The sequence below is a fragment of the Macrobrachium rosenbergii genome, chromosome 25, assembly GCF_040412425.1.
Source record: "Macrobrachium rosenbergii isolate ZJJX-2024 chromosome 25, ASM4041242v1, whole genome shotgun sequence".
Classification (NCBI taxonomy): Eukaryota; Metazoa; Arthropoda; class Malacostraca; order Decapoda; family Palaemonidae; genus Macrobrachium; species Macrobrachium rosenbergii.
This window is the reverse complement of record NC_089765.1, coordinates 34,866,910-34,892,375: the sequence shown is the minus strand read 5'-3', so window position 1 is coordinate 34,892,375 and position 25,466 is coordinate 34,866,910. Positions and strand designations below refer to the sequence as shown.

The window sequence follows — 25,466 nt, the reverse complement described above, 5'->3', positions numbered from 1 at the left end:
AACTAAAAGTAACATTCTCCTTCTTAATCGATTCTTAATCTTGAGTGTTGCTATACATAAAAAGATTCCTCCAGTTTTACACAGGTTTTGTTTTGTAAATAGTTGTTATGAATCTTTATATTGTACAAGAACTTTTCAGTCTTCATTTGATTAAATGTGTCACGGTAATTTTTAGTTTTCTCACACAAGCATGTAATGCTTGAGGTGTCTTTTAATTTTCATAAATTTCTTTCTAGATAACAGGTGGGGATGCTGCTATTCGTGCCAGAAATGAATCCCTTATGCCTAAAGCTATCGAAGTCATGACGTCAGTGTACAACTTGACACAGAAATTATATGAAGATTATGAGATTCTGGATCTTCCTTGAAGAGTAATTATGTTTTCTCACTTAAAGAGATGGAAAGTGAAAGTTTCGTATGGTAACTGATGGTAGACTTGTGGTAGTGCATTTTATTGAAAGGTTGTGGAGCATTATTTGGAAATTAACTTAAAAATAGGATGTAAAATTGTGGTAGTTTTTATAATCAAGTAAGATTCAATAACCTTACTTGGACTTTTTGATAAACAGTATATAATTTCTCTGAACATATCAAAATGGTTATACTGTATATATCTCATTGCTTTTCATATAGCCTAAATAGGCTTGGGCTGTATTGATATAAGAAATATAAGGAGCCTTTAACATTCAGTGATACCAGGATATTACTCTACTGCAGTTTTATCCTGATGATGATAAGAAGTTACTCAAGAGGTTTAAAGCAACTTTAATCAATCAAAAAGTTAATAACTTGAAACTTTTATTATATGTGTATAAAGCTTATGGCTTACAACACAGTTTGCAACAGCTCATATGATTGCTAATGCTGTGGCTGCTGGAGTCTTTTAGCTGTATTGAGTATTTAGTTTTTCATTTTCTTTAGTTGCTGTATTGCATATTTTGTTTCTTCATTCTGAAATGTGCTGTATAGGCTTGCTGTTTTCATCTTTTACTTATTCACTGTTATCCATCACTTCCAAGTTGTTGAATCTCAGTGCTGTATTAGAAGCATTTCATTTTTCAACTTTCCTTTTTTTTCTTATGCAATTCATTCAGTTGTGTTCTAGTACGCTGTACCAGTTTATCAATTCCATATTCACTGTGATGAAATGTCATTCCATTGAGTATTTGTAAGGTAGTGGAATGAATATGAATATTGGAACTGTTTTTGTAGTAAGAAGAATTGGTAAGTAAGAGTGGTAGAGGAATTTCTTTTTGAGATCTTTAGTAGTTTAGGATGAAGTTGCAATCATGGGCAAGACATTTTACATATGGGCGTTAGTTACTTTGAAATCAATCTTTTTCACTAAAGATGGGTAATTAGTTTCTCAGTGAACTCATTCAAGGGTCCATGGTTTCCTGTAGGAACATACGTTGAGGTACGGTACTTATAAGCATAATACACTAGATTCAATGTATCAAGTGTTCCTTGTCAAATCTTAGTTTATTTCTATTGCAGTATTTTTATATAGATAAAAACTAGACAGGTTTTCTTGGCTGGTGTAAACAAGAAAAGATAGAATTAGTGTGAAAGATTGGTTTAAAAATACACTGCATACATGGATAATTTTGCAATATTTTACACTATCTGGAACTTGTGACATGTGTAACGTATTAAATTGCCGTATTGAAATGTGTGTATGAGCTTTTATCAGTTGGTTTCTATTTATCTATTGAAAAAATATCCAGTGTTCTGTATTGAGATCAATTCATAAACACTTAAGCAGGTAAGCTCAAGGTGGTTCCAAGGAGGTCGCAATGGAAAATGCTTGAGATCGATGAAAAAGGTACTCCAATAACTTGGGTGATGATAAATAAACTCTGATGGTACTCTTTAAAACAATGGTTTTCTCTGTACCAGGTTGTGTTAAAGTAAAGTACATGGTCAGCAGCCAGATTTCCATCTTAAAAAAATAAAAGCTTAACTATACTGTACATAGGGGCTCAGATTCCACAATGGATTTTAAAAGTATTTCCCAAGTAAATCCAAACTGCTTGAAAATGGTGAACCACTCTTTATCTGCATACTGCAACCTGTTACTGTGCAAAGTAGCACAAATACAGACAGTGACTCACCAACTGAAAAGCTGTTTAATCAAAGGCATTTTTGTAAACAATCATTTGCTTTCATTGCTAGTAGGGATTAGAGACTTTTTAGACAGGATACGATTCAGTAACAGTTCATCCAAGTAGAACTTAACTCTATGTAGGGATTATGCACACTGTACATCTGAGCCAATGTACTGTGCCTTTTACAAGAAAAGTTAGATACACACACTTTTGTCTGAGCACAAATTACATAGGTTCACGCTATACTGTTTATATTGACAACTGTAAATCTCTTACCAGCACAGGGTTTTTATTTGTCTAGTTGCAAATTCAGCCTGTTCTCATTTTCCAAAAGTGCTCTCTTTTAACAGCAGAGTTATCAGTGATGTGCTTACATTTAATATCACAGGACATTTTATCATGAATAATTAAACTTTACAGATGCTCCAGAAGTGTTGCTGCAAACCTGGACAACAACTGTGATTAAAATTCTTTTGTAAAATAAGTATTCATTTCCTAAATTTTATGAAACAATCTTAGATGTTGAAATATGCTTGATCCATGCTCATGTCTGTATTGAAAAAATGAGGAAGATGGTGACAACAGACAAAATTGGGTCACCTGATTGGATCAGACAGTAATTCATACAGCTTATTTCATAGCATAACTAAAACCTAGTATCATGAATACAAGGCATACCTCATGGAATGATGAACCTAATAAACAAGAGCTTAAACAGATTAAGTTAAATGGAATTATGGCATTCATAATTTTCAGAGGGACTTCATATTGAAGTAATTCAAGTTTGTGTTGGAATATTTCATATTCATTGGACCAATAAACAACTCACTTGACTCAATCCCTGAAAATAGAGAATGCAGAGTAATCATGATAGTAGAACACAAGCTGAGTAGTCAAGGCCTATGGGGAAATATAGAACCATAAATCAAAACATGAATTGTGTTAAGGAACAAAGATGTATAGTATAAGATGTACGATGAAGGTAAATAAAACAGTGAGGCAAAGAATGAATAAATAGAGACTTACTGATTAGGCATGTTATTTAGATAGAAGACTGTTAAATAATACTGAGTGTGGGATGGTAATGCAAGCCCTTTGGATGGAGTGGGCATATATTTTTTAGTTTCCTGCACCAGGTGACATAGGAAGTGCACGCTTTGTCAGAGTTGCTTTGCAGTAATTAGATATTTATTTGGAATGAAAAAGGCAGTGGTGCTTGTAAGGTATTAAGTTTTTCCTGTATTGCTAAGGTGGAATGATTTGTATCTTCAGTACTTGGAACAAATCATCACTGAAATACATTAACAGAGACCCTCAGTTAGAGAAGTTAACTCTTCATTTTGTGTAGCGGATTTACTGTCCAGACATAAATGACATTCAGCTTGTGTATAAATGTTTATTTCTGATGACATTACTGTTGCAGTTGTTTTTTTTTATTATAGTAAAACTACTTTTATATCTGCAGAGATAGTGGCTATGCAATATATTTTTATTACAGAAAATAATCCTTGTTAACCAGAATAGAAGTTGTAGCTTGGAATACCAGCTGCAGTAAATGTGGTATACTGTATACACTATAGGTATTATTAACAAAACAATGAAGTAGCATATCAGACAGTGGAGGAAGTTGGACTTGTTATTTTTTTGGCATAAATCTTTTACTTCCACTAACATTCTCTGGGCATCAAATAGGAGAAAATATTATTTACAACCCTCAGTGTGATAAAACTTTTACTTTTCACCTGTTTAGCATTAGAGATTGCATATTGACCTTCCATGATCATCTGATTTGTGCCATTAAATGGTAACTATTAAAACTGAATTAGGATTGTCAAGAATTGGAATGCAGTTAATACTTAGTGTTCAAACATTTAGTGATTTGCAAAGCTATCTTTTTGACCAAAGTAAACTAAAATGAAAAACTGAATTATGAAAGTTTTCATTATTTTAAGGAATCAGGTGAGCAGTTTATGACTGTATGTTAGATTAGCATGGCCAACCTAACAAGACATTATGGGTCTATGTCCTATCGAGAAGTCTTGTGAAGGTCCCAATAAAACACCAAAACTAAGATTAGCACAAATAATGATGATAATGGTAATGGTTTTTAGTTATAATTGGTATGTATTAGCTTAATTTTCATTAGTGATATGGATTGAATTATTTTAATGTTCACTGTCTAATCATGATCATTGTTTTTACTTTGTAATCTCCTTTTGTGGATTTAATATGAAATGACTTTTGTTCTGTGTCTTGAGTACTTTCTGCCTGGCCTAGGCCTTTATCTATGCCTTGTTATGTTTGGTTTTGTAAAAAATAAAGAGTAATCTCTACCTCTTATATGTTGGATTCATATTTGACCAATATCAAAGTTTTGGTTGAAAAACTTGACAAGGTTTGTTTATCTTGGGAAATGGAACTTCTTTTTCTTGATGAAGGCAAAGTCACAAACTGAAAGGTAAAGCCTGTCATCTGAGTTTTGCATTTGTGAATTTTAAATTACTGATATATTTAAGTCTATTAAGGTGATAAGATAGGCTGTCCACCTTGAAAACATATTTACTCTACTGGATTCTTGATGTATTTAGGGATGGGGCCCTTTCATTTTGGGGTCTTAGTGGTAGAGGAATTTAAACTATGGCAATCAAATAACTTAACTTTGTGGAACATATTGAAATCTGCCACCATGTTATTTTTTCCTCATGCTGCATATATGTATGCACTTTCATTTTTGTCAGACAAAATTGTGTGAGGGTTCCAGTAGAAGTGCTTACCCATTTGATTTATTTGATATTTTCCATTTTAAACTAAATGATATTCAATAAGTTACAGCTTTTATGAGTACCCTCATTACTGTTGTGGTTGATATGATGTTTTATATCTTGGTTTTCTTTATCAGTTGCCAATTTGGTACTTGTGGACAAATATTGGGTGTTTAGAATGCTGTTGCTTATTCCTGAAGTATAACTTGAAGTGTGTGTTGAATTTAAAGAATTAGGCATTTTTTATGGGAAAGGATATATTTTTAAGAAGACCTAGTTATCACATTTTCTAATGCCATTTTGTTCCTGGTTGAAGAGGCTATATATGAGGTTAAGTTGCACATTACTATTATAGCTATAAAATAAAAATTGGTGCCTTGTGGTAGTGTGATGAACCTCGCCAAATATGTGCACTGAATCAGGGTATAATGTTGAGCTTTTAAAAGTTCAGGATGCCATACTATGTTAGTAAGAAAACTGGAATTAGTGTTGAGCCTATTTTATTCAGTATTTAATTTTTTTAAGAAACTAATTGGAAGTTTAACTATGAATAATAGCCTAAGGAGAAAAGGGAAGTTAAACATTTGAAGTAATAATTATCATGGTCATGCAAAAAAAAAAGTTAACCCATGAAGGTGAATTTTTTTTAAAGAGACTATTGTGGTACAGTACAGCACTTCTCCCAAGGTGAGTATTAGTATGCATGATGGTGAAGTTTTAGGAATTCCATTAACAAGCTCAATTTTAATTTAAGTTCACACCAAGGCTTTAAGTTTGAGAGCTGTATTGGTATGTATTTACTGAAACTGCTATTTTTAAGTAATTTTTGTAATGTGTAGACTGCAAATATAAAATGTTAATTGTACTACTGTCTGTGACTCTCCTTTGTTTTTTCCACTTGGCAGTGGGATCAACAACTCCTTCCCTGAGTAACCCTCCTCTGAAGAGGGAATATTGCAGCACTGATCATAGGTCCTTCAACAACAGCAACCACAATCATAGCCTATTGGTCCTCCCACTAAGACTCAAACGAAGGAATTCCAAACTTATCCTTATTTCTCCCCTTCATCAATGCTGAACACCTTCGGGTTCTCATCCCCTTTTCCTTGAGAAAGAGGAAGGAGAGGCCTCCCTCAAGATAAGATTGGTGTGGGGCTCCACACCTTTCAGGGGTAACACAGTCACTAGTAGAAAAGACAAATTTGAGCCCTGATTTTATCTAATCCACCACACACTGTTTTATTAAGCCATCAGTGTTAGTGAAGTTGTCTGTTGTCAAATCTCCAAATATGGTTACTCTCTCAGATTATGGGGTTGGGAGGAATCCTGCTCTAACAAACCCAGACCAGTTGCCCAGTCTTGTTCCTACATAAAAGGGGGAGAGAACTCCCAGTCCTTCCACCCTCCTCCAGCTACAGCTAGGTAGGAAGGGAAGGAGAGAAGGTAAAAATGCCTTATACGTGTATAGTGATCCCATTAGGCATAATCTGCTGCCACAATTAGAAGAATGCATGTCTTGCCTTTGGAAATGTTGCAGACAGGGAATAGAGTCCTGGATGCTTTCAGGCCTCCAAGGGATCACAATAGTCTTTTCAAGGTCCACTGCCCTTCCCCGGCTCTCAGATGCTGATATCTCCTCTTCCCCTCCACATTCTCCAAAATCTCTAGTCTTGTCAGCAGGACTAAAATCAATGATGGAGAAAGGTGCTTCAAGTTGCAGAGGGCCAAGTCTAGGGGTATTTTTAGCCATATCTTTCTAGAGGAAAGGGGTACTGAGGCTGAAGACTTGCCTTCGAACTTTCATCCTTAACAAGTGTTTTTTAGATGGAAACAGTACATGCTGTACAGCACTCCATTATGGAGGACAATTTTATGCTTTGATGTTTCTGAGGGATGCATACTTCCAAGCATCTGTCCACAGTCACTCTTAAGAAGTACCTCTTCTTGTCTGCAATGGGCTGTAAACGTTTGAAATTCTGTTTTGAACTGACAACAGCTCTACTGGTGTTTACAATGGTTCTCACCCGAGTCATTTTTGGCCTCACTTGCAAAGTACACGTTAGCTGTGCTATCTGGACAACTGGTTATCACAGACCTCTGAGATGCTTTTGCTCCAAGACAGAATCTTCCCACACTTTTTCCCAAGGCAGGGCAAACTGATAAGATGGATCTCATGCCCCAAAAGCAGACAAGCTCATCAAACTCGGAGGTATTAGCACTGATTCCTGCTTGGGAAAGAACAAACAGATTGGCTTTGGCAGGTTGTCCTTGGCCACCTGTCATCTTGCAGAAGCTCATTTCTGCATGGGCAGATCCCTGCTCTTACTTCAATGATGCTAAGGCACCACTGCTCAGCTCCAAGAGACCATCCCTGTTATTTCAAGCCTAGAACACTAGAGTACTAGTGTGGTGATAACAAAATATAGATTAACAAGTGATGGTTCACCATATTGTGGACCTATCTACAATTAGTGGAACAGGCTGGCAGGCTTGCTCAGTCATTAGGATCAGGTGACAGGAAAGGAATGGTACTTACTTCCTCAACTGGCAAAAGATCAGTATGAGCTAGGGTTTACTGCATGCATTCTGTTATCTTTTTCCATTCCTGGAGACAATAATGGAAGCTTTATTCCAATGTCCTCAGGATACTCTCACAGTCTACATTTTTTTTCCCACTGATTAACCTTTTTTTAAGATCCTTGCTACTCTTCACTGGCCTATAGTTGAGTGCCATTCAGTGCTAGTGACTCCTGGTGAGGAGCTCTCTCCCATCAGCATGTCTGTTCATCCAAAGCCTGTACTAGGGGCTCAAAGGGTGCCCTGGCTAGACTATGGAGGAGGACGAGAGATACATCCCACTGAAGGGGACAGAGTTCCTGAGGAGAGCAAGCTCATGGGCACGAATAACTCCTCCAAGGTGAATAGATACAGCTCCTTCAGTAGGAGACCTACGACAAAGCTGTGATAGCCTTGTCTCGATGAAGGTGGATGAGGAAGTCTGCTATGTGCTGAACAGACCCTCCAGCTGGAGATTAACTCCTCTCTTGCAAGGTATGCTGGATAACCTCCAAAAGTGAAGCTAAAGGGAGGGTACTATACTGGCTGAAGGTATCTCTAAATGTGCAGTTGACACAGAAAAGGGGCCAAGGGGGAATCTATCTTACAGCCTCAACCAAGAGTCAGCAGATCGGAGTACCACTCCACTTGAGACCAATGAGGAGCCACATTATTCATCCCAAGACCAGGAGTGTTGAAAACATTGTTGATCACCCTGGGAATCAGGCTGAAAGGTGGGAAGGCACATACACCCAGATCGTCCTAGGGGTGCTGGAAAACACCATCCACCACTGCCCAGATATCTGGCACTGGAGAACAGAACAGTTGTTTCCTGTTCAGTCTGGCTGACATCAATGGCATGGTGAACCGCTCACTTGTTGATATATATTACCATTTGGTAAAAGGGAAGAAACACTGTCCCTCCCTGCTTGTTGACATACGCCACTACAGTTGTGTTGTTCATCAGCACTACTGAGTTATGTACTAACCGATCATGGAATGCTTGCAGGGTTAACTAGACTGCCTGCATCTCCTGATTGTTGATATGCAGATGAGGTGCATCCTTTGCCCACACTCCTGAAACAAATACTGTAAGCCTTTTTGGTTGTATGCCCCAACCATCTCTCAATGCATTATTAACAGATGTGTACCTGGAGGATGGGGGAGAGGGGAGAGAGAAAATTCAAAAGAACTCCTGCTAAGAGGTTTCTGTTATCCATCCACTACATAGATCCTCTCTCATCTCTCGGCTCAGAGGCACAAGATAAGTTAGGAGGTCTGGATGATTGACTAGTGTTGCTTCACCGGCACTGAAGTGGGCTTAAGTAGATCCTCCCTAGTGGCATGAGACTCTTACCTCTGTGAACCTGCTTCCTTGAGTGTCTGAAGAGAAGGCCCTCACCACTGCTGAGTCTCTGAGGACGCCAAGGTACTTATCTGCTGCTTAGGAAGAGACCCAACTTCTCCCAGTTAACCATGATTCCAACTTGTGGCAAAAGGGTAGGCAGCAATCCATGTCCTGGAGCAAGCTTGTCTTGGAAAATGCCACAACTAGCCAGTCATTAAGGTAATGCAACAAGTATATACCCCTTGAGCAGGCCTTGAAAACTAAGAAAAAAACACCTGTGGAGCAGCTGCAAGTCTGAAGGAGAGATCCTTGTACTGGTATATGGTCCCACTGTGGACAAAATGGAGGAACCTCTGACTGTCCTGATGAATGAGTACCTAAAAGTACACACTGCCCAGGGCTATCGAAAGCATGAAGTTGCTCTCTCCGATGAATTACAGCACTGGGTTGCAGCTACTTTGCTAGAGGCTGGATGATCACCTGCAGTGGCAGCAAACAAGGGGTCTGCCACTGGGAGTATTACCACTACAGATGGATTCCCCTTCCTTCATGTGAGGTAAGGAAGCAGCAGCAGACATACCAGCAGAAGCAGCAGTGGTAGCAGATGAAGCTGCTAGGTTGCCCACAAATGCAGCTAAAGAAAACTACCAGAGATATTGAACGTAGGCATCTCTTTTGCAGGCCCTCTGATGAAGACATCCTGCTAGTATCTGGAACATTTGGAGTCAGTTGAGGAAGAGGACAAGGTTAGTGCAGATGAAGCATGGCAAAGGGGGGCATTGGCCCAAACAGATGCACTGTCCTCTGAAGAGAGCAGGTGGCAAGACTCTTTCACCCATCAAGCATTAACGCTCCCGGGGGGGAAGAGGGAATACCTCAATAGACAGCGAGACAGAAATGGAAGGAGGTACTAGAAGGATTCAGTCGAGTCACAGTGGCATATCCCCCTCCCCCATGAGACAGGAGAAGACCAGCCAGTACACTGCTTGTCGTGGTAAAAATGGTGAACCCTTTCCTATTGCAAAAAGAACAAGGGACATCAAGTGCCCACATAGCTCACAAATGGATTTTTATTGTTTTTTCTCCACTTTCAGTAAAAACAAAACAAAAAAAAAATCCAGAAAACACAGATTATAGAATCAAACAATCCAAATACTAATCCAGGTTCTAACCTATTCAACAACATTTCAAACGGAAAAGTGTGTGCAGTGAGACATCCACTCTTCATGGCAGCCAAAGGAACAGTGGCTAGTGGCAGAAGATGAGTGAAGGGTATTCCCCTGCTCATCCCACTTCTAACAACCTTACCATCAATTTCAACAACCATTCCTGCTCGCACTGAGGATGCTCATATAAAAGGTGAGGTTTGTATTCCTGTAGGAACCTCGTAAAGGTAGGTTAAAAAATGAAAGTAAACAAAGAGGGACATACATATCTTATATTAGAATACAGTATTTGGGTTAACACTCGTGGAAAATGTGAAAGTTGTAAAAAGGATACAAAGTGTGAAACCTGTATGCAGGTAAGTGGTAATGTACAAAATACCACACCAGTGTATTTAACAAAAGGATATACAGTGTTTTGAAATTAAAAATAGTATGTAGATAAACACTGACACAAAAGGTAGCACAAGATGGCAGCACCCAAAAATATACATACTGTATAGAAAGAATTTGTACGCTCAGAGAAAATAATGTAAATAGTTTTCACTGAACATTATATCATAAAGTGTATGCAATTATCACTTAAAATTATTTGTACATATAAGTTTTTACTGGTAGGCTGCTGGCCACACTAATCACTTTTTGTTGCTTGTCTGTTATACTGTCACTTACAAAATATGATTACAGATATTTTTCACTGAATGGTTTCACTAAAACTGCACGTTGCCCTTAATGAATCAATTACGTATGTATGTGTTTTTGGCTGATTACCACACCACTCTTTTTTGGAAGTTTGTAGTCAGTAGTCCAATCTACTTCACAAACCCAGAGAAAATGATGACGGGGGTCAGTCACTCATCCCACATGCAGGCTGATACACCCTTTCTGCTGATACCCAGTCCTTGCTGCTATGTATGATTATAAATTAGACTTTTTCCCCTTTCTGTGACTGGGTATGGGGTTTGGTAAGGGAGCTTTATGGGATGCTTACGAATAAGAAATAGTATGTACTCAGCCGGTTTAGAATAGTTTTTTGAAGTCTGTACATTAGGATGCGTGACCGGAATCTTCTGATGACTTTTTGTGACCTTTCCAATTTTTCATCTGGGCAACTGGCATCACCAGTGGGATATTGTTTGACCAGTACACAGAATGGTTTACTGAACATCATTTCAGCACAACAAGTGTTTAATCCTTGTAGCATAATATGCGGGCCAAGGAGAACTCGGGGAAGGTACACCTTCTGGTTGGGGCTGTCACACCAAACTTCAGGGATTGGTGGTTTTCTATGATGCTGTAGGTGACAGGGTTGTATTCTGTGCACTGGTATCCTGGGAGTCCATTTTAGGCGGTGTAAATTCATGAGATAGGCAGCTACTTTTGACCTATAGAAAAGGAGGCACTTTAAAGGAGGACCTGTGCAGAAGCTGGTAATGAGCAACATCCATTAGCAGCCAGTAGTGTCCAACGAAATGCAGTATGGGCATCTGAACGTCAGCAACAATGAATAGCCACCTGTTTTCTTTCCATTAGGTGGAGGGTGAGGCTACACCAGCTGTAAATTTTTATGGGCCAGCCACTGGTAGTCATTAGGTGCAGCTCTGTGTCTGGTGGGTGTTGGCAGTCATCCTTAGATGCAGTTATTGATTTGAACATCATATCCACAGGAACCTCTTGCCAGAGGCACAATCAGCAACATGTGTGGCATGTGTCTATCAAAGTTGTGGCTGCTGTAGTTATTTTCTGTCAATTACTCCCTTGGCTTAAATGTTAGTGTTCCTCTGACGACTGCCCATTCATATTGGATCCATCTGCTTCATTAATTTGACAATTGGCTGGCCCTAACATAATGTGTTGTGCAACTGTTCCTGGACTGGGACCAATTGCTCCCATTTTGTTGCAATCTGGTGGTCATGATAAACTAGAAGTTGAACCTTCAGTCCAATTAGCAAGCAATCTGGGGATGCCAATGAATATGGTAGTGGCATGAGTCTTTACTGCAGACTCTTGGATATGTATGTTAATGGAGGTATCAGTGCAGTTCCTGTCTCCTTGTGAACAATCTTCTCAGCTAGGGCAGACTGCACTCAGTCAATTGTCATTTCTGAAGAAGCCCATTCCTTGTAGGTGGATTCGCTTGCACTTCAGTTGTCTGGAGAAGCACTGGTCACCTGTCAGTGATCATATGACACTACCTATGCCCCTCAGCCAAGTAGTGAAGGACAACCAGCAATGGTGGTTAGACAACAGAATTCTCCTTGTGGGCATTCTGCTGAACTTTGCACTCTGTTCCCTTGCAATGGAAATGTTCTTAAATGTGCTAACCTGTTTATCAACATTCTCAAAATGTGAACATCACCTATGGCTCTTAAGCATTTTAGGGCCAGCTGACAGGTCACACAGTAGTGATGAGTGGTCTATGATGACAGTTTTCCTTACCCTTGGCTGGCTGGGAAAAGATGGTGCACTAGCGGTTAGTTTACCATACCAGTAAGCTGTCTGCCTGAGAAGTCCAGAGAAGTTTCAATGTACTGGTAGGCCAGCTCAGATGCCAGGGGTAGATTATGGGGATGGAGTGGTCGATGTAACCAAACACAGCAGAAATTCACAATCTGGAGAATATCAGTGATCGATCTATTCATCACTTGGTTAATCATTAAGTTCCAGGAGCTTTCTCATGCCTCACCCATGGGCTTCACTGGAGGATACCTTCCAGCACTTTTGAATAACCACATTCAGCCTGATCCAATAAGTAACCAACCGTGTGGTTTTCACTTCCTGCCTCGGAACAATTCTGGTGGCTCTCCATAGGCCATAAACCAAGTGGTATCTCAATCTGCTGGACCTTTATCAATGAAGCACCAAGAGTTAATTCCTGTGGTCCATACCATTTTGGAGGCCACATCTGCCAAGGTACCACCAGTCCATGGGGTCATTCATGCTTTAATGGACTGAGTCATTCATACTTTAAGGTTGAAGACTATCAAACAACTCCTGCAAAAGAGAGGCTTTTCTTGAAAGTTTGTGGAGATGTCAGGTACCTTTCATACGTCCAAGTATACCACGCAGACTGCAGACTTTCCTGTCTATTTTTTCTGAGACTAGTTCACATCTGTTCCTGAGGTCAATGGCTACTACATAGTCCTTTTCTGGATATTCTGGCTTAAGGACAAGAACCTCTCTGCCTTGGTTGTGGTCTCCATACTCTCAAGGAGATCTAAGCAGTCTTGCCCACCTCTCAAACTCAGGCCTCTGTAGTGGGTTGTTACACTCATTCTCTGCAATCTCACCTGGTATCATATGAGCCCTAGAACAAGGACTTGGTAATGACAGAGATTGAAAAATTTTGTTGTAGCTGTGTATGTTAGGCTCTGCAGTACAACTTTCCTTTCCAAACCATTTGGAGGAGTGCATTGATCGAGTAGGTTTCCCTGCATTTTCCAGATACAGTACCTTTCTTTGAGATGCTGATACAAGGATGTATTGTAGGATGGTGTTGAATTAAAAAAGCAGTACCTTTTTTAGTTTTTATTTCTTCATATAAATACGAGAGTGTACTGTACTAGCATAGCCAATAAAATTTACCTAATTTAGTCAGAATTCATATAAACATTTTGAGATTCCAAGAAGTTTTATACAGAAATAAATGATTGTTCACTATTATGCCAACCTCTATGCTAACTGTTTCACTAAAAGGGGAAGTCACATGAAAGAACTTTACTCCCTGTGAGTGCAGTCACTTTAGAGTCGCCAAGTGACTCGCTAATAGATACTAGCATGTCCAACTGGAGAAAAAATACTAAGGTTCAACTCTGTTTGCCTAATCACTTCTATCAACAGTACCATTGTTGCTTCATGAGACAACACAACTGTGTAGTTACCATTACCTACTCAGCTACTTAGCATATAAAAATTTGGTATGTGGCATACATCTGAAAAGCAAGGAGTGAAGTGGGTAGAGGACGAAATTCTTTGGTTTTCAGACATTTAATACACACACCACCTGAGGACAGGTTTTTAATCTTTAGCATATTTTTTTTTAAAAACTGACTGTGTTACTTTTATAATTCCTGGCTGAGAGGATCTGAGGAAGAGTAAGAACCTTTGGGATACATACATACATATATATATAATATATATATACATATATATATACTTTCTTAATACAAGCCTATTCAGGTTCAATCCTAAGCTCATGATCTTAGACGGTGACCACTTACATTATTTTCATTACATGAATTTAGAGGACCTTACTAATGTTCAAGGTAGAATTCTCCTAGTTTTCAACATCTCTGTTTTAAGTCTTTATTAGCATAAGAATGATGTTTATTTCTCTGTTATTATTTCACCGGCTGACACGGGACCCGATCCAGAAAAAGGATTTTGACAAAGGAAAATCTATTTCTGGGAGGGGCCCGTGTCACCCGGTGACCCACCCCTGTTTTTCATTCTGTCCCTCCCATGATAAACACCATTCTAGTGGGGTGGGTGCTAACATGGAATGCGGCTAGTGTTGCCTTGTGTACAGTCCGCGAGTGGTGCATGGGCTTGTATCGGCACCTCCCTCGTTGGGACTTTTGACATTGGGAATCTTTATGGGCAGGGTCCCGTGATTGTGACAATCTCACCCTTTACCATATACGACTCCATTTCTTGGAGCTCGCTCTGGGGGTAGTAACCCCAGCTTTACATTTAGCTTTTCTCTGGTATCTAGCAACGGAATTACCTAGAAATAAGTGCTGAATGGATTATTTCACCGCTGACACGGGACCCCGATCCAGAAATATATATATATATATATATATATATATATATATATATATATATATATATATATATATATATATATATATATATATATATATATATATATATATATATATATATATATATATATATATATATATGTATGTATGTATGTATGTATATGTTTTTCAGCAAGTCATTATGGATGAGGTTGACAGCTATATGCCCTTTTCTGAAACCGGCCAAACTTTAGTATCAATTTAAAACTAAATGGACTGATGGGCAGTAGGAAGAAAGTAGTCCAGAATGCTACCTAGCCAGCATCAATCAGCCATGGTGACCACTATATATATATATATATATATATATATATATATATATATATATATATATATATTACATATACTGTATACATATATATTATATATATATTTATATAAAATATCTATATACATATATATTATATATATATTTATATAAAATATCTATATACATATATCTATATATATATATATATATATATATATATATATATATATGGTGGTCATCATGGCTGTGTGATGCTTGCTAGGTCTGTGGACTACTTTCTTGCTACTGCCCATCAGTCCATTGAGTTTTAAATGGGTACTAAACTCTGCCTGGTTCCAGAAAAGGGCGTGAAGCTGGCAACCTAATCTATAATGACTTGTTGAGAAACAAGAAGGCTGAGGCTTTTCTTTTTTTAGCTCTTCCCAAGTCGAAAATGGTTTACGGTGATAAAAAATTTGCATGCACAGTTTTTTCATAAACAATTTGCCTGTATATGGTGGCTCCAGAAAATAAACAAAAACGAAACATCGGTCACTGTCACACTCAAACATCAACGGCTGAACTGTTGATAAATCCAATGTAAAAACCTTCCACGATATTAGCCGCTTATTACATCCACACAGAAGGCTCTGCAGTAGTGCATGAGATCTACACACACTTCAAATTCACTATGCATTATTTTTACTCTTGTGCTTCCTGGGTAAAGGTTCCTTCTTTCCAATACCTTTTTCACAAGATTTATCCAACCCTTTGTAGGTCTTCCTCTCCTACTCCCTCCAGACACTTTTGAATTACACACCTTACACCAACCTAACATCGTGTATTCTTTCCCCATAACCAAACTACGTCAAATCTCCGAGAGCTCTCCTTATACCTATGCTAACCGTTTTACAACCACGTAAAATCTCCAAATTTCCCACTCTTTCAGTTGTTCTTAAACCTCATACACTACGCAAACATTTCACCTGAACAGTTTCAATCTTTTCATCCATGCACACTGCATGTTTTTCAAATAGTTCTCGCGCCGGTTTGACACGTGCTAATCTGATTAACTGGTTTAAAGGCTGACGCCTATGGCATACACACGACAGTATTAGCCTACACTCTGCACAATCGCTGGGATTAGCCTACTAAACTTCTGGTCCAGAGAGTATAATGGATCATGGATAGACTGCTAAATTTGTAGCAAATACTCAAAACTAAAAGCAGTGCGTGGCTGGCTCAGCAATGGCAACTATAATGTAAACGGTTAGGCTACTCGTCAATGTCCTGGCAGAGGGTAAAGTTGGCCGTGTGACTCCGCCTTCAGAATTAATGTCATTGCTAAAAAATGTCTATCGTAGCATTCAAAATCATACGGAACAGAATCACTATAAGAATTTTTTATTCTTGCTCTTATTTACTTTGAAGTGTTCTGGATGGATGCTGTCTATACGTTACGGAAATCATAGTTTCATGCCGACAATGCGAATGGCAATGGACTATTTCTAAAGATTTTATGTACAAAAGGCCTCTTTGGCTTGGTGCCTATAAAGGAACCATCGACAGAGTTCTTGGAATCGGAAGTGCTTCCATCCTCCAAGATGTTAGGGAGAAAAGAAACTGGTACAATATATATACATATACGGGGAAATACTGTAATTCTAACAGTCCTACGAGTTAATATTTAAGTATGTACAAATGGTACAATAAACTTTAGTGCATTTATTTACACAAAAGATGCACAATCTTTGTAGAAGGCAATACTCTGGTAAAGAGCAGGCTCATCTTTAACGTGAAATTAAATCAGATTCTATTAAATGTCTTGATAAATGAAAAAAAATTATTACCCTATATCAGCTGCAATGCAAAGTTAAGATTTTCAGGGCTCCTAATCACGTAAGTAATAATGAATAGTACATGCTTGAAAGCAACTTGACATTTGAAGTGGACTCGCAACTGCCACAGAAACATGAAATAATAAAATTCTATAAACAAGATCTGGAAATTATACGGTTTCAAATTGCTTCAACTCCTGTAGAGAAACATCATTGTAACTGAGGAAAACAGACAATGTATTTAATATAAGAATATTAATGAACAAATTGTCATCGTTGCTAATTATAATGAAGGTTTACCTTACGACAGCAATGAAGCCTGGGAAACTGTTGTTTTCTATGATCAAATTCTGATAGATTTAAAAAAAAATATACTGTATATCTCGAAAGTTAAAAGGTAAAGTATAAAACCTTACATGCATATATCAGTAAATATAATAGAGATATCACTCTTTCAGTTTAAGATGTCTTAAGTGAGGTCTTGCTTGTCAGTTCATTTTTCTTATAGCTTGGTTTAAGTAACATTCGCAACACTTGAAAAAATTTAAAAGAGCAAATAATCACAGGCCAAATATTGTTTTGGTAAAGGTATATAGCCTATGTATAAACAGTATATATATATTTATATATATCTATATGTATGTATTGTATACAGTGTATATATATATATATTATATATATACAATATACACAAATATATATATATATATATATATATATATATATACATATACATATATATATATATATATATATATATATATATATATATATATATATATATATATATATATATATATATATATAAACACCCACCTTTCTGTTGTGGAATAATACCAGGACTTCATCATTACACAACTTTGATTACTTGCTCATACTCTATTATCTAAGCCACTGAAAAACAATGGGCATCCATTGTCTTCACTCGGAAAACCGAGCCAATAAAAGAATGATTCACCTATCAGGCATTTTATGGCCAAAAATTATCAATATATAGCTTATATAAACTCAAAAGTTTTTACATTCCAATGGTTTGAAAAGTACAATATTTCGCAAAGTTTCACACCGCACAACTGCGATCACCAAAGTACTGTCTTTTAACACAGGGACGCATAGTAGTCTATTTATCGTCTGGTTACACAATTCTACACCAGGTCCTTGTTCACTTCAACACCCTATTAAAGTTTGTAACCGCCAATGTCAAGGAGTACAGTTTGGCATAAGGCTTGAGTAATTTTATAACAAACCTACGGCTACAAAAATGTCATTATTTTATAAAACTATCGCGATATAAGTCTTCTGGGCATATAATACAAATATCCCCGTTAATATAATTCTTGAAAATCGCATTGTTAAATCTATTATATTCCAGTATACAACATATTTCAGTATTCAAAACACACTGGATAATTGTTCCGTTAGCTACATTAATTATCTCCTAAATAATAACATAGTCAAGTTTAGGACTCTGTATCACACTATAAACTTTTGTTTAAATTAACGACTCTGTATCACACTATAAACTTTTGTTTAAATTAACATACAATTATCGATCTGTTTACCTTCATAATATATAAAAACTGAATTACATGAAAATTCATGCTGTCGCGTCTAGTATCGTAAGCAATTTGGCACATGGGTATCTATTCCTTACAAAACAATCATAATAGTGATCTGACTAATCTGCAATAGCGCGATTTTTTTTTTTGTGCAGTTAAGTTACCATTATTAATTAAAGCTTCCACATATAATATCCATATTTTGCGATAGAGAACACCATGAACAATGAAAAGAAATAAAATAAACAAATTAACACATTAAATTAAATACAAGCTAACACAGAGAGATTCACAGGAGCCCTGCATTCATCATAAAACCTTTTGTTACCCGAGATCGTGACAATACCACCGATTTTCCTTTTTTGAGATTTTGATGGATTTCATTTCGTAAATAGTGTGTTGGTAACATTCAGATTAAGTTGTTTAAAGTTCGTCTTTCAAGGAACTTAAAAAATTATTATATTTAATTTTCTTTCTTCAAAGTATATTTTACACCCGTTACTTCATATACAGTACAGTGAAATACTTCTTCATTCAGCTCAGGAAGGAATAAAACTTAAAATAGAAAGTGAGACCTACTAACAAATTCCATCGAAACTTTTTAATCAAAATTATATAATAAGTTTGAGACTCATTACACAGGAATTAAAATGATTTAATAAATTTGAGACTCAATACATCGGATGAATCGATATTCGCAAAAGTAACTAGTTTTCCATAGGGTTAAAATCACCAGTGGCGACAATTCGCGGAAATGACTTTAGGGTAATGACATCGCAAGGTATCGTGGGAGTTTACCATAGTGTTCCTAATGTTAACAGGGATCAACAGTATACCCTGTGGCAATATGCAATCAATGGGACATTCATCAATGCACAAGTGCTTTAGATTCGACTGTAAAATATTTAATCTGGCATAAAATTTCTGTCATTTAAGTTAGATAACAATTATACATTTTTAAGACTCACAAGTAGAAGCAATGTCAGGCAACTCTTCGTTCCGGTTGGCTAACAGAATCCAAAGGTCAACACCAAGCATTTTATTGCCCTAAACACCTTACCACCAATTACGAGCCATCATTGCCCAAGCCGCCGCAAGGGCCAGTGACGGCATAACCAACCTACCTGGCGGGGAGGTTACATTAACAATCAGAAAGCCAAACAATCTCCCAGCTGTGCCTTTAGTCAAAGTTTGTGGTTGTTAATACCGCCTAGCTTGACAATTGTATTCCTAGCAGCGTAAATATTAAATAACCTAGTGTAAAATTTTTAAAGTAAAAATTGGAATTTGTCTACACGTGGTATAACCGGCATACAAATTTACGTCTTGATAACCGTAATTTTTTTTTTTGGGGGGAGGTAAACTTTGGTGGTATTATTTTACTTATGGACATTAATTGCTTTCAACATAAAATATAGAGGTTTTTCTGTTGTATTATGATGTGATTTACATGATTTTGAGGTTTATTTCCATCGCAAATTTATGACTTGAATATCCTCTCTTTCTCCATAGCTAATACGGCAAAACTGTGTTTACTGATTACAGTTTTGCCGTATTAGCTGAAGGGGGTGCAGTATTCTGTCAAGTCGTAATTTTATTAATTATGTATACAGTATATCATTTGCCGGGAAGGATAGTGTTCATTTGCGATGGAAATAAACCTCAAAATCATTCAAATCACATCATAATACAACAGAAAAACCTATATTTTATGTTGAAAGCAATTAATGTCCATAAGTAAAATAATACCGAGTTTTTGAGTTAAGGTTTTTTTTATTGACATTAAAATGGTAAAATCTTGCTTTTCATATTTTTTAAATCATATTTCCAGTCAAAGATCCTTATTATGAGCACACTAACTGTACAACTAAGTGTCATTAGTACTCCAAAAACCAAAATTCTGAACCTAAAAAAATTAACTTACCTTCGTCTCCATCCAGTCTTTCCTAATCAACCAAGGCAATCTTATGCTTTCAGGCTCGTTGTTAAAGTTTCAAATGTTTACCTTCAACTTTTATTATACTGGTATTCATTCTCAAAACTTCACTGTGACACTTTATATCACAATGCATATATGATCACTCGAAATTGGGTGTCACGTACGTCGGAGTTATTTTTCCACTACAGGGAGGCCAGGCCTAGGCATTGAACTTGTTTAACTTCTTTCCAATAAATATATTTTTTCCGCAGCAACATTATAGATTTTGATTTTACGTTTACTTTATCACTAGTGATAACAGCCGATTCACTTATTCCATGCGGTTTGAGAGGGCATTCTGGTAAGGAACTAGGCTAACACGTGACTCACTCTCGCCGCTAAATTTTTATTTTGTTCAGTTAGCTACTCCAACTTCTTGAAATACCTGTACTTATTGCTTACACGAGGCATGATGGAAGTGCACAACTTAAGAATTCTAATACTCTGCTAAACATTCAGTAAAAACGTTTCGTCCGCAACCGGTAACTATAACACTTACTCTTCCAACCCACGTAAACCACTGACTGGTTTGTAAACCCTTGTTTCACAAATCCACGCGAATTACGCCACGAAACAGCTATTAAACTGTCGTACGTGGCAGAAAATTAGCTAAAACCCTGCACAATTGCGAAGTGGTGGCAGTTACATGTAGAATTTGTGAAAAATCCTTGGAAATTGAACGTGACTTGGCCGGAGCCGTCCCTTTAAAGCGATTTAAAGGAAAAATTAAAATGTAGAATGAAAAAAACATCGTACGTCTAGCAATGGTGACATGCTGAACTATACGGGAAAACGAAACATTTTCGATAGTTGATTCAAGTATTTTTTATAACAAGTATAACTTTGATAATTAATGACAATTCCTAGTTGCGTTAACTATTCCTGTTGGGTAGGCCAACAAAAGTTAACAAAACTGGAAAATACAACACTATATTAATCGAGGATAAAATTGACAAAATTTTATACTTAACACAAGTTGGAAATAATTCATGATAGAAAACACATATTACAGTCTGTGGATAAAATGAACTGTTAGGGGTTAATTTTGAAACATTTATCATCAGACTGAAAGTCTAAAGCCGGTCAGTGATTCTCAAACTGTGTGCCGTGGCACCCTGGGGTGCCACAGACAGTGCCTAGGGGTGCCGCAAGATTTTCATGAATTTTGTCTTGGCTAGATCGTCTCAATGAAGATTTGAAAAAAAATGTGCAGAAGTCTTCATTTAATTATTATCAGTGTGTCTACTCTAATTATATTTATCTAATTCTTCTGATATGCTCTCTGTTTGTACAGTATATTTCTGCATGTACGGTGTGCTGATTTTGGTTTTTGAGTATGGATAATAATTTTATTAATTAAATAAGAAGTTAATTCATGCAATATGGTGGGATGGTGAAGAAGGAGGGCCACGGTAATGATTATATTAGTTAGGATGCCATCACTAAAAAAGATTGAGAACCACTACTCTAAACCTTAAATTTTGTTGCAACATTTTTACATAAAGTTCTCGAACATTTGATCTATTATATTTTCGAATCACCTCTGAGCAATCTGGCTCAATTTGATATGAATGGCCCTTAAAAGTCCATTTTACAAAATTACAGCTTAACTAGAACGCTAAGATGATTTAGATTATGAAAATGATAAGTCTATTTAGGTAAAAACAGATCCCAAAGCCTTTAATGGTGCATTCTTGACAGATAACATCACCAAATTTGCCGTCAGTCTCGCCGAAGATATCCTTCCTTGCATTCCTTGCGCACACCACGGTTACAGAACTAACCAACTAGAGGGTTGCCTGACGCCTCTGTATAGTCTTACTCTGACTTATCCCTGACCACAGTCCTTTTTTACTTTTTCGTCTTTTCATGGAAAAGTTACTTTCTGCAGTCGTTTACTAGTTTTGAATTAGGGGGTTAGAGACAGTAAAGTGTAACAGGACAGTCTCAAGCATGGAATTCCGGTCAAATAATGGAAACCTGAGTGTTGTTTCATTCTTACTTCACTGAGGCATTTGTTGTACAGTATATATTCCGAAGCACGATGGGCAATAACAGAGAAACATTCATATGGCATCATATTAATGTTTCTCTTCAAGATTAGCAACGCTGCAGCGCTCTCTCGAGTACTGTACTTTGTCGAAATTACAAACCACTCAACAAGAGAAATTAGTAGCTGGCTCGTCTCTACAGACATTTATCAAATGCTCTCATGAGTTGTTTCATTCCCTTGCAATCTCGTGCTGCTAGAATGGGTCATTTCAACCGCAAAATTTAAAACGAGACAATTAGACCTATCAAATGCTATGAGTTGTTTCATTCCCTTGCAATCTCGTGCTGCCAAGAATGAGTCATTTCAACCGCAAAATTTAAAACGAGACAATTAGACCTATTTCCATTTGAACATACAGTAAATAGATTTAAAGGCAGATCAATCTTCAGTCAGTAAAATGGTCTTAATTTTGAGGGAAAGACACACGCCTAAACATTTCGATAATAACAACTGGTCAAAGTGGGATTGATTTGAAAAAAAAATATATTATCAAACTGACAAATTTATATTCATAAGGAAAACATTTTTATTTCCTTTTTGTTATTTATTTTTAGGAGGAACTGAAAATAACTTGGAATATAAGATAAGGAAATGGGTAATGAAAGAAACAAAAAGAAACAGTAAAAGAAATTCCAATGAATTTTTTGTAAAGAGAAATTAAACAAATTAGAGAAAGCGGGAAGTATTCAAAATATTAATAAAGAAATTAACTAACAGTTTATCACCTTACTTTCAGTATATAAAGAAATCATTGTGTTCAATGACAGAGCAAAACCATTGCTTACATTTAATGAAAAGCCTTTCAATCAATTGTAATAACGATAGCGTTGTGTATGTATATGTATATGTATATATATATATATATATATATATATATATATATATATATATATATATATATATATATATATATATTATTCACTATGAATAACTATGTATTAAGCAATACCTTTACTCTCACTGATGAACTCTATTTATATTTTATATATATATATATATATATATATATATATATATATATATATATATATATATATATATATATATATATACTGTAGATATGTGTGTGTATGTAGGTATAATGTGTGTGTGAGTAATTACTGGGGTAGCTACTTAATACTACACTCAAGGTGATACCTGACTAGCTTTGGTCTTGAGTGGTAGAATCTGACTAAATTTTGGCACTGACGTGATTGTTCCAGTTGATGCTTTGGTGGCTGGAAATTCTTGCATAGACAACTGATGACTATCATTCTCCTTGTTGTGATGGTGCAATAACTTGTTGTAATTGCTGGTGTATAACCCCAGAGGATCACTTTTCTTTTTTATTATAGCCTGAAGGAGTTTGGAGTCCGGAGGTTTCTGATGCTTTGGGGTTTTATTGTGACTGTTCACCTGAGCATAGTTTTTCTTTGGGTACGATTCTCTCTTCTTTCTTACTGGGATCTCGTTCTTTTCCATTTGCGACTTTAATTCACTCTCACTTTTCTTCTTGTCTACTGGATGTTTCTGTAAGCTGTTCTGTTGCAGATGTAGCCCTGACCCGTACTTTTCCTTGAACATTTCTGCAGCTTTGCCTTTCAGCTTCTTCTTCTTAATTTCTTCCTCAAGTTTCTGTTTGATCTCCTCTGACTGTTTCTGCAAATGCAGCTGTATCTCTTCCAGATGTTGCTTGATCTGAAGCTGCTCTTGCACATTCTTCTGCTTTGGCTGCTGTTGCACACTGACCGACCAAACGGACCCTTTCAGGAGGTTCTCTTTCTCTTGCAAATCCTTTAGCTGCTGCTGGAGATCCTTCGGTGCATCGACGGCCTCTTTGGTGGTTTGAGTGTTGGCTTTAGAACTCAGCTTCTGTTGAGAGAGCTCTTTGTCCTGTGGGGTCTTTTTCTTCTTCTTCTTTTGTGGGCGTGACTTCTTGCTATGTAAGGCGATGACTTCTTTCACCCCATGGGAATGGAGTGGACGAGTGTCGATGAGGCTGTCATCGGGGAAGACCTCTTGCTTTTCGATGTGGTCGAAGTACTCTTCCATCAAGACTGGGCGAGCTGTGATGGTGGGGTCACACGGCAGCACAACGTACGTCCCCGGCACGACACGTAATCTGGAAAATAGGAGGCCATTATCGAAAGGGAAAAGTGAAACTAAACTGTAGGCAAAGTACAATCTTTTCGTATATGGTTACTATAGAAAGCGACAAAATCTGTAGACTGGAATGTTATAGGATAAACACTAAAACACCACACTCAACGTCGAGTTTTGGGAGTCACTGCTAATAATCTTACTATTTCCCGGACTTTGACCAGAAATACTTTGCCAATACTGAAACAGCAAGTCAAACTTGACAGCACACCAGAACAAAGGAAGAAGATAGTTTCAAAAACAATTATTAAATTTTCATTTTTTTCCACAATACCTTAAGCTGAGTTCTGGTCCACTTGGGTCAGGAAGTTCACAGCTTTCTAATAATTTGATTATTATAAATGGCTGAGCAATTTTTCTTTTATCCAGCCATTTTGCACTTCCTTTCTCTGACTTCTCACCTCATTCAACCTACAGACAGACATGGAGACAGAGTACACCCGTGTTGTATAGACACCTTTTCAACAATCCCTTCTACGTGATCCAAACCTGTCTTGCTTCCATAATATAAACTTTTAATCACTTCAACAGCGCATTCTCCGTACAGTACATCCTCATTACCTTCTGCATTGCATCTCAATTGATTCTAAGATTTTTCTAGGTCCATGCAGGCCATGTACAGCTTTTTCTTTGTTTCCAAGTTTCTGACAGCCGTTTCTTAACAATCAATTGATCCGCATGCCCCTTCCCCATCTAAACCCAAGCTGCTCTTCCCAAATGAAGCTGTCTGCCACCTGTCCGACTTTCTCAATCAAAAGCCTACAATACAATAGAATAATTATTTCTCTCGCTTATTACTTCACAACATTTTCCTTATTCAGACACCTTACCAATCCTGGTCAGCCTCTCAATCACATTATGACAATGAATCCCAGATTCAACCTTTCTCACTGTATCTGCTTCCCCGTCAGACGTCTTATCTTTCCGA

General features: G+C 37.1%; 3 protein-coding genes across 9 annotated transcripts in view; 1 reads left to right on the top strand and 2 right to left on the bottom strand.

The window, feature by feature from the left end:
* The window catches only part of LOC136852548 (ceramide-1-phosphate transfer protein-like), a 43,490-nt gene extending 37,755 nt beyond the window's left edge, over positions 1–5,735 (top strand). For all 7 annotated transcript variants that reach the window (XM_067127295.1, XM_067127297.1, XM_067127296.1 and 4 more), the window contains one exon: positions 237–5,735. In XM_067127295.1, the coding sequence (XP_066983396.1) occupies positions 237–368 (132 nt within the window). In that variant the 3' untranslated portion in view covers positions 369–5,735. The remainder of the gene's footprint in view (positions 1–236) is intronic.
* LOC136852551 (MPN domain-containing protein CG4751-like) overlaps positions 1–21,287 on the bottom strand; it is a 136,679-nt gene extending 115,392 nt beyond the window's left edge. Inside the window, exon 1 of the mRNA XM_067127303.1 lies at positions 20,293–21,287. The gene's annotated coding sequence lies outside the window, so the exon portion shown is untranslated. The remainder of the gene's footprint in view (positions 1–20,292) is intronic.
* A 2,170-nt stretch (positions 21,288–23,457) lies between these two features.
* The window catches only part of LOC136852147 (probable serine/threonine-protein kinase irlF), a 91,744-nt gene continuing 89,735 nt past the window's right edge, over positions 23,458–25,466 (bottom strand). Inside the window, exon 4 of the mRNA XM_067126593.1 lies at positions 23,458–24,500. Within this exon, the coding sequence (XP_066982694.1) occupies positions 23,525–24,500 (976 nt within the window). The 3' untranslated portion in view covers positions 23,458–23,524. The remainder of the gene's footprint in view (positions 24,501–25,466) is intronic.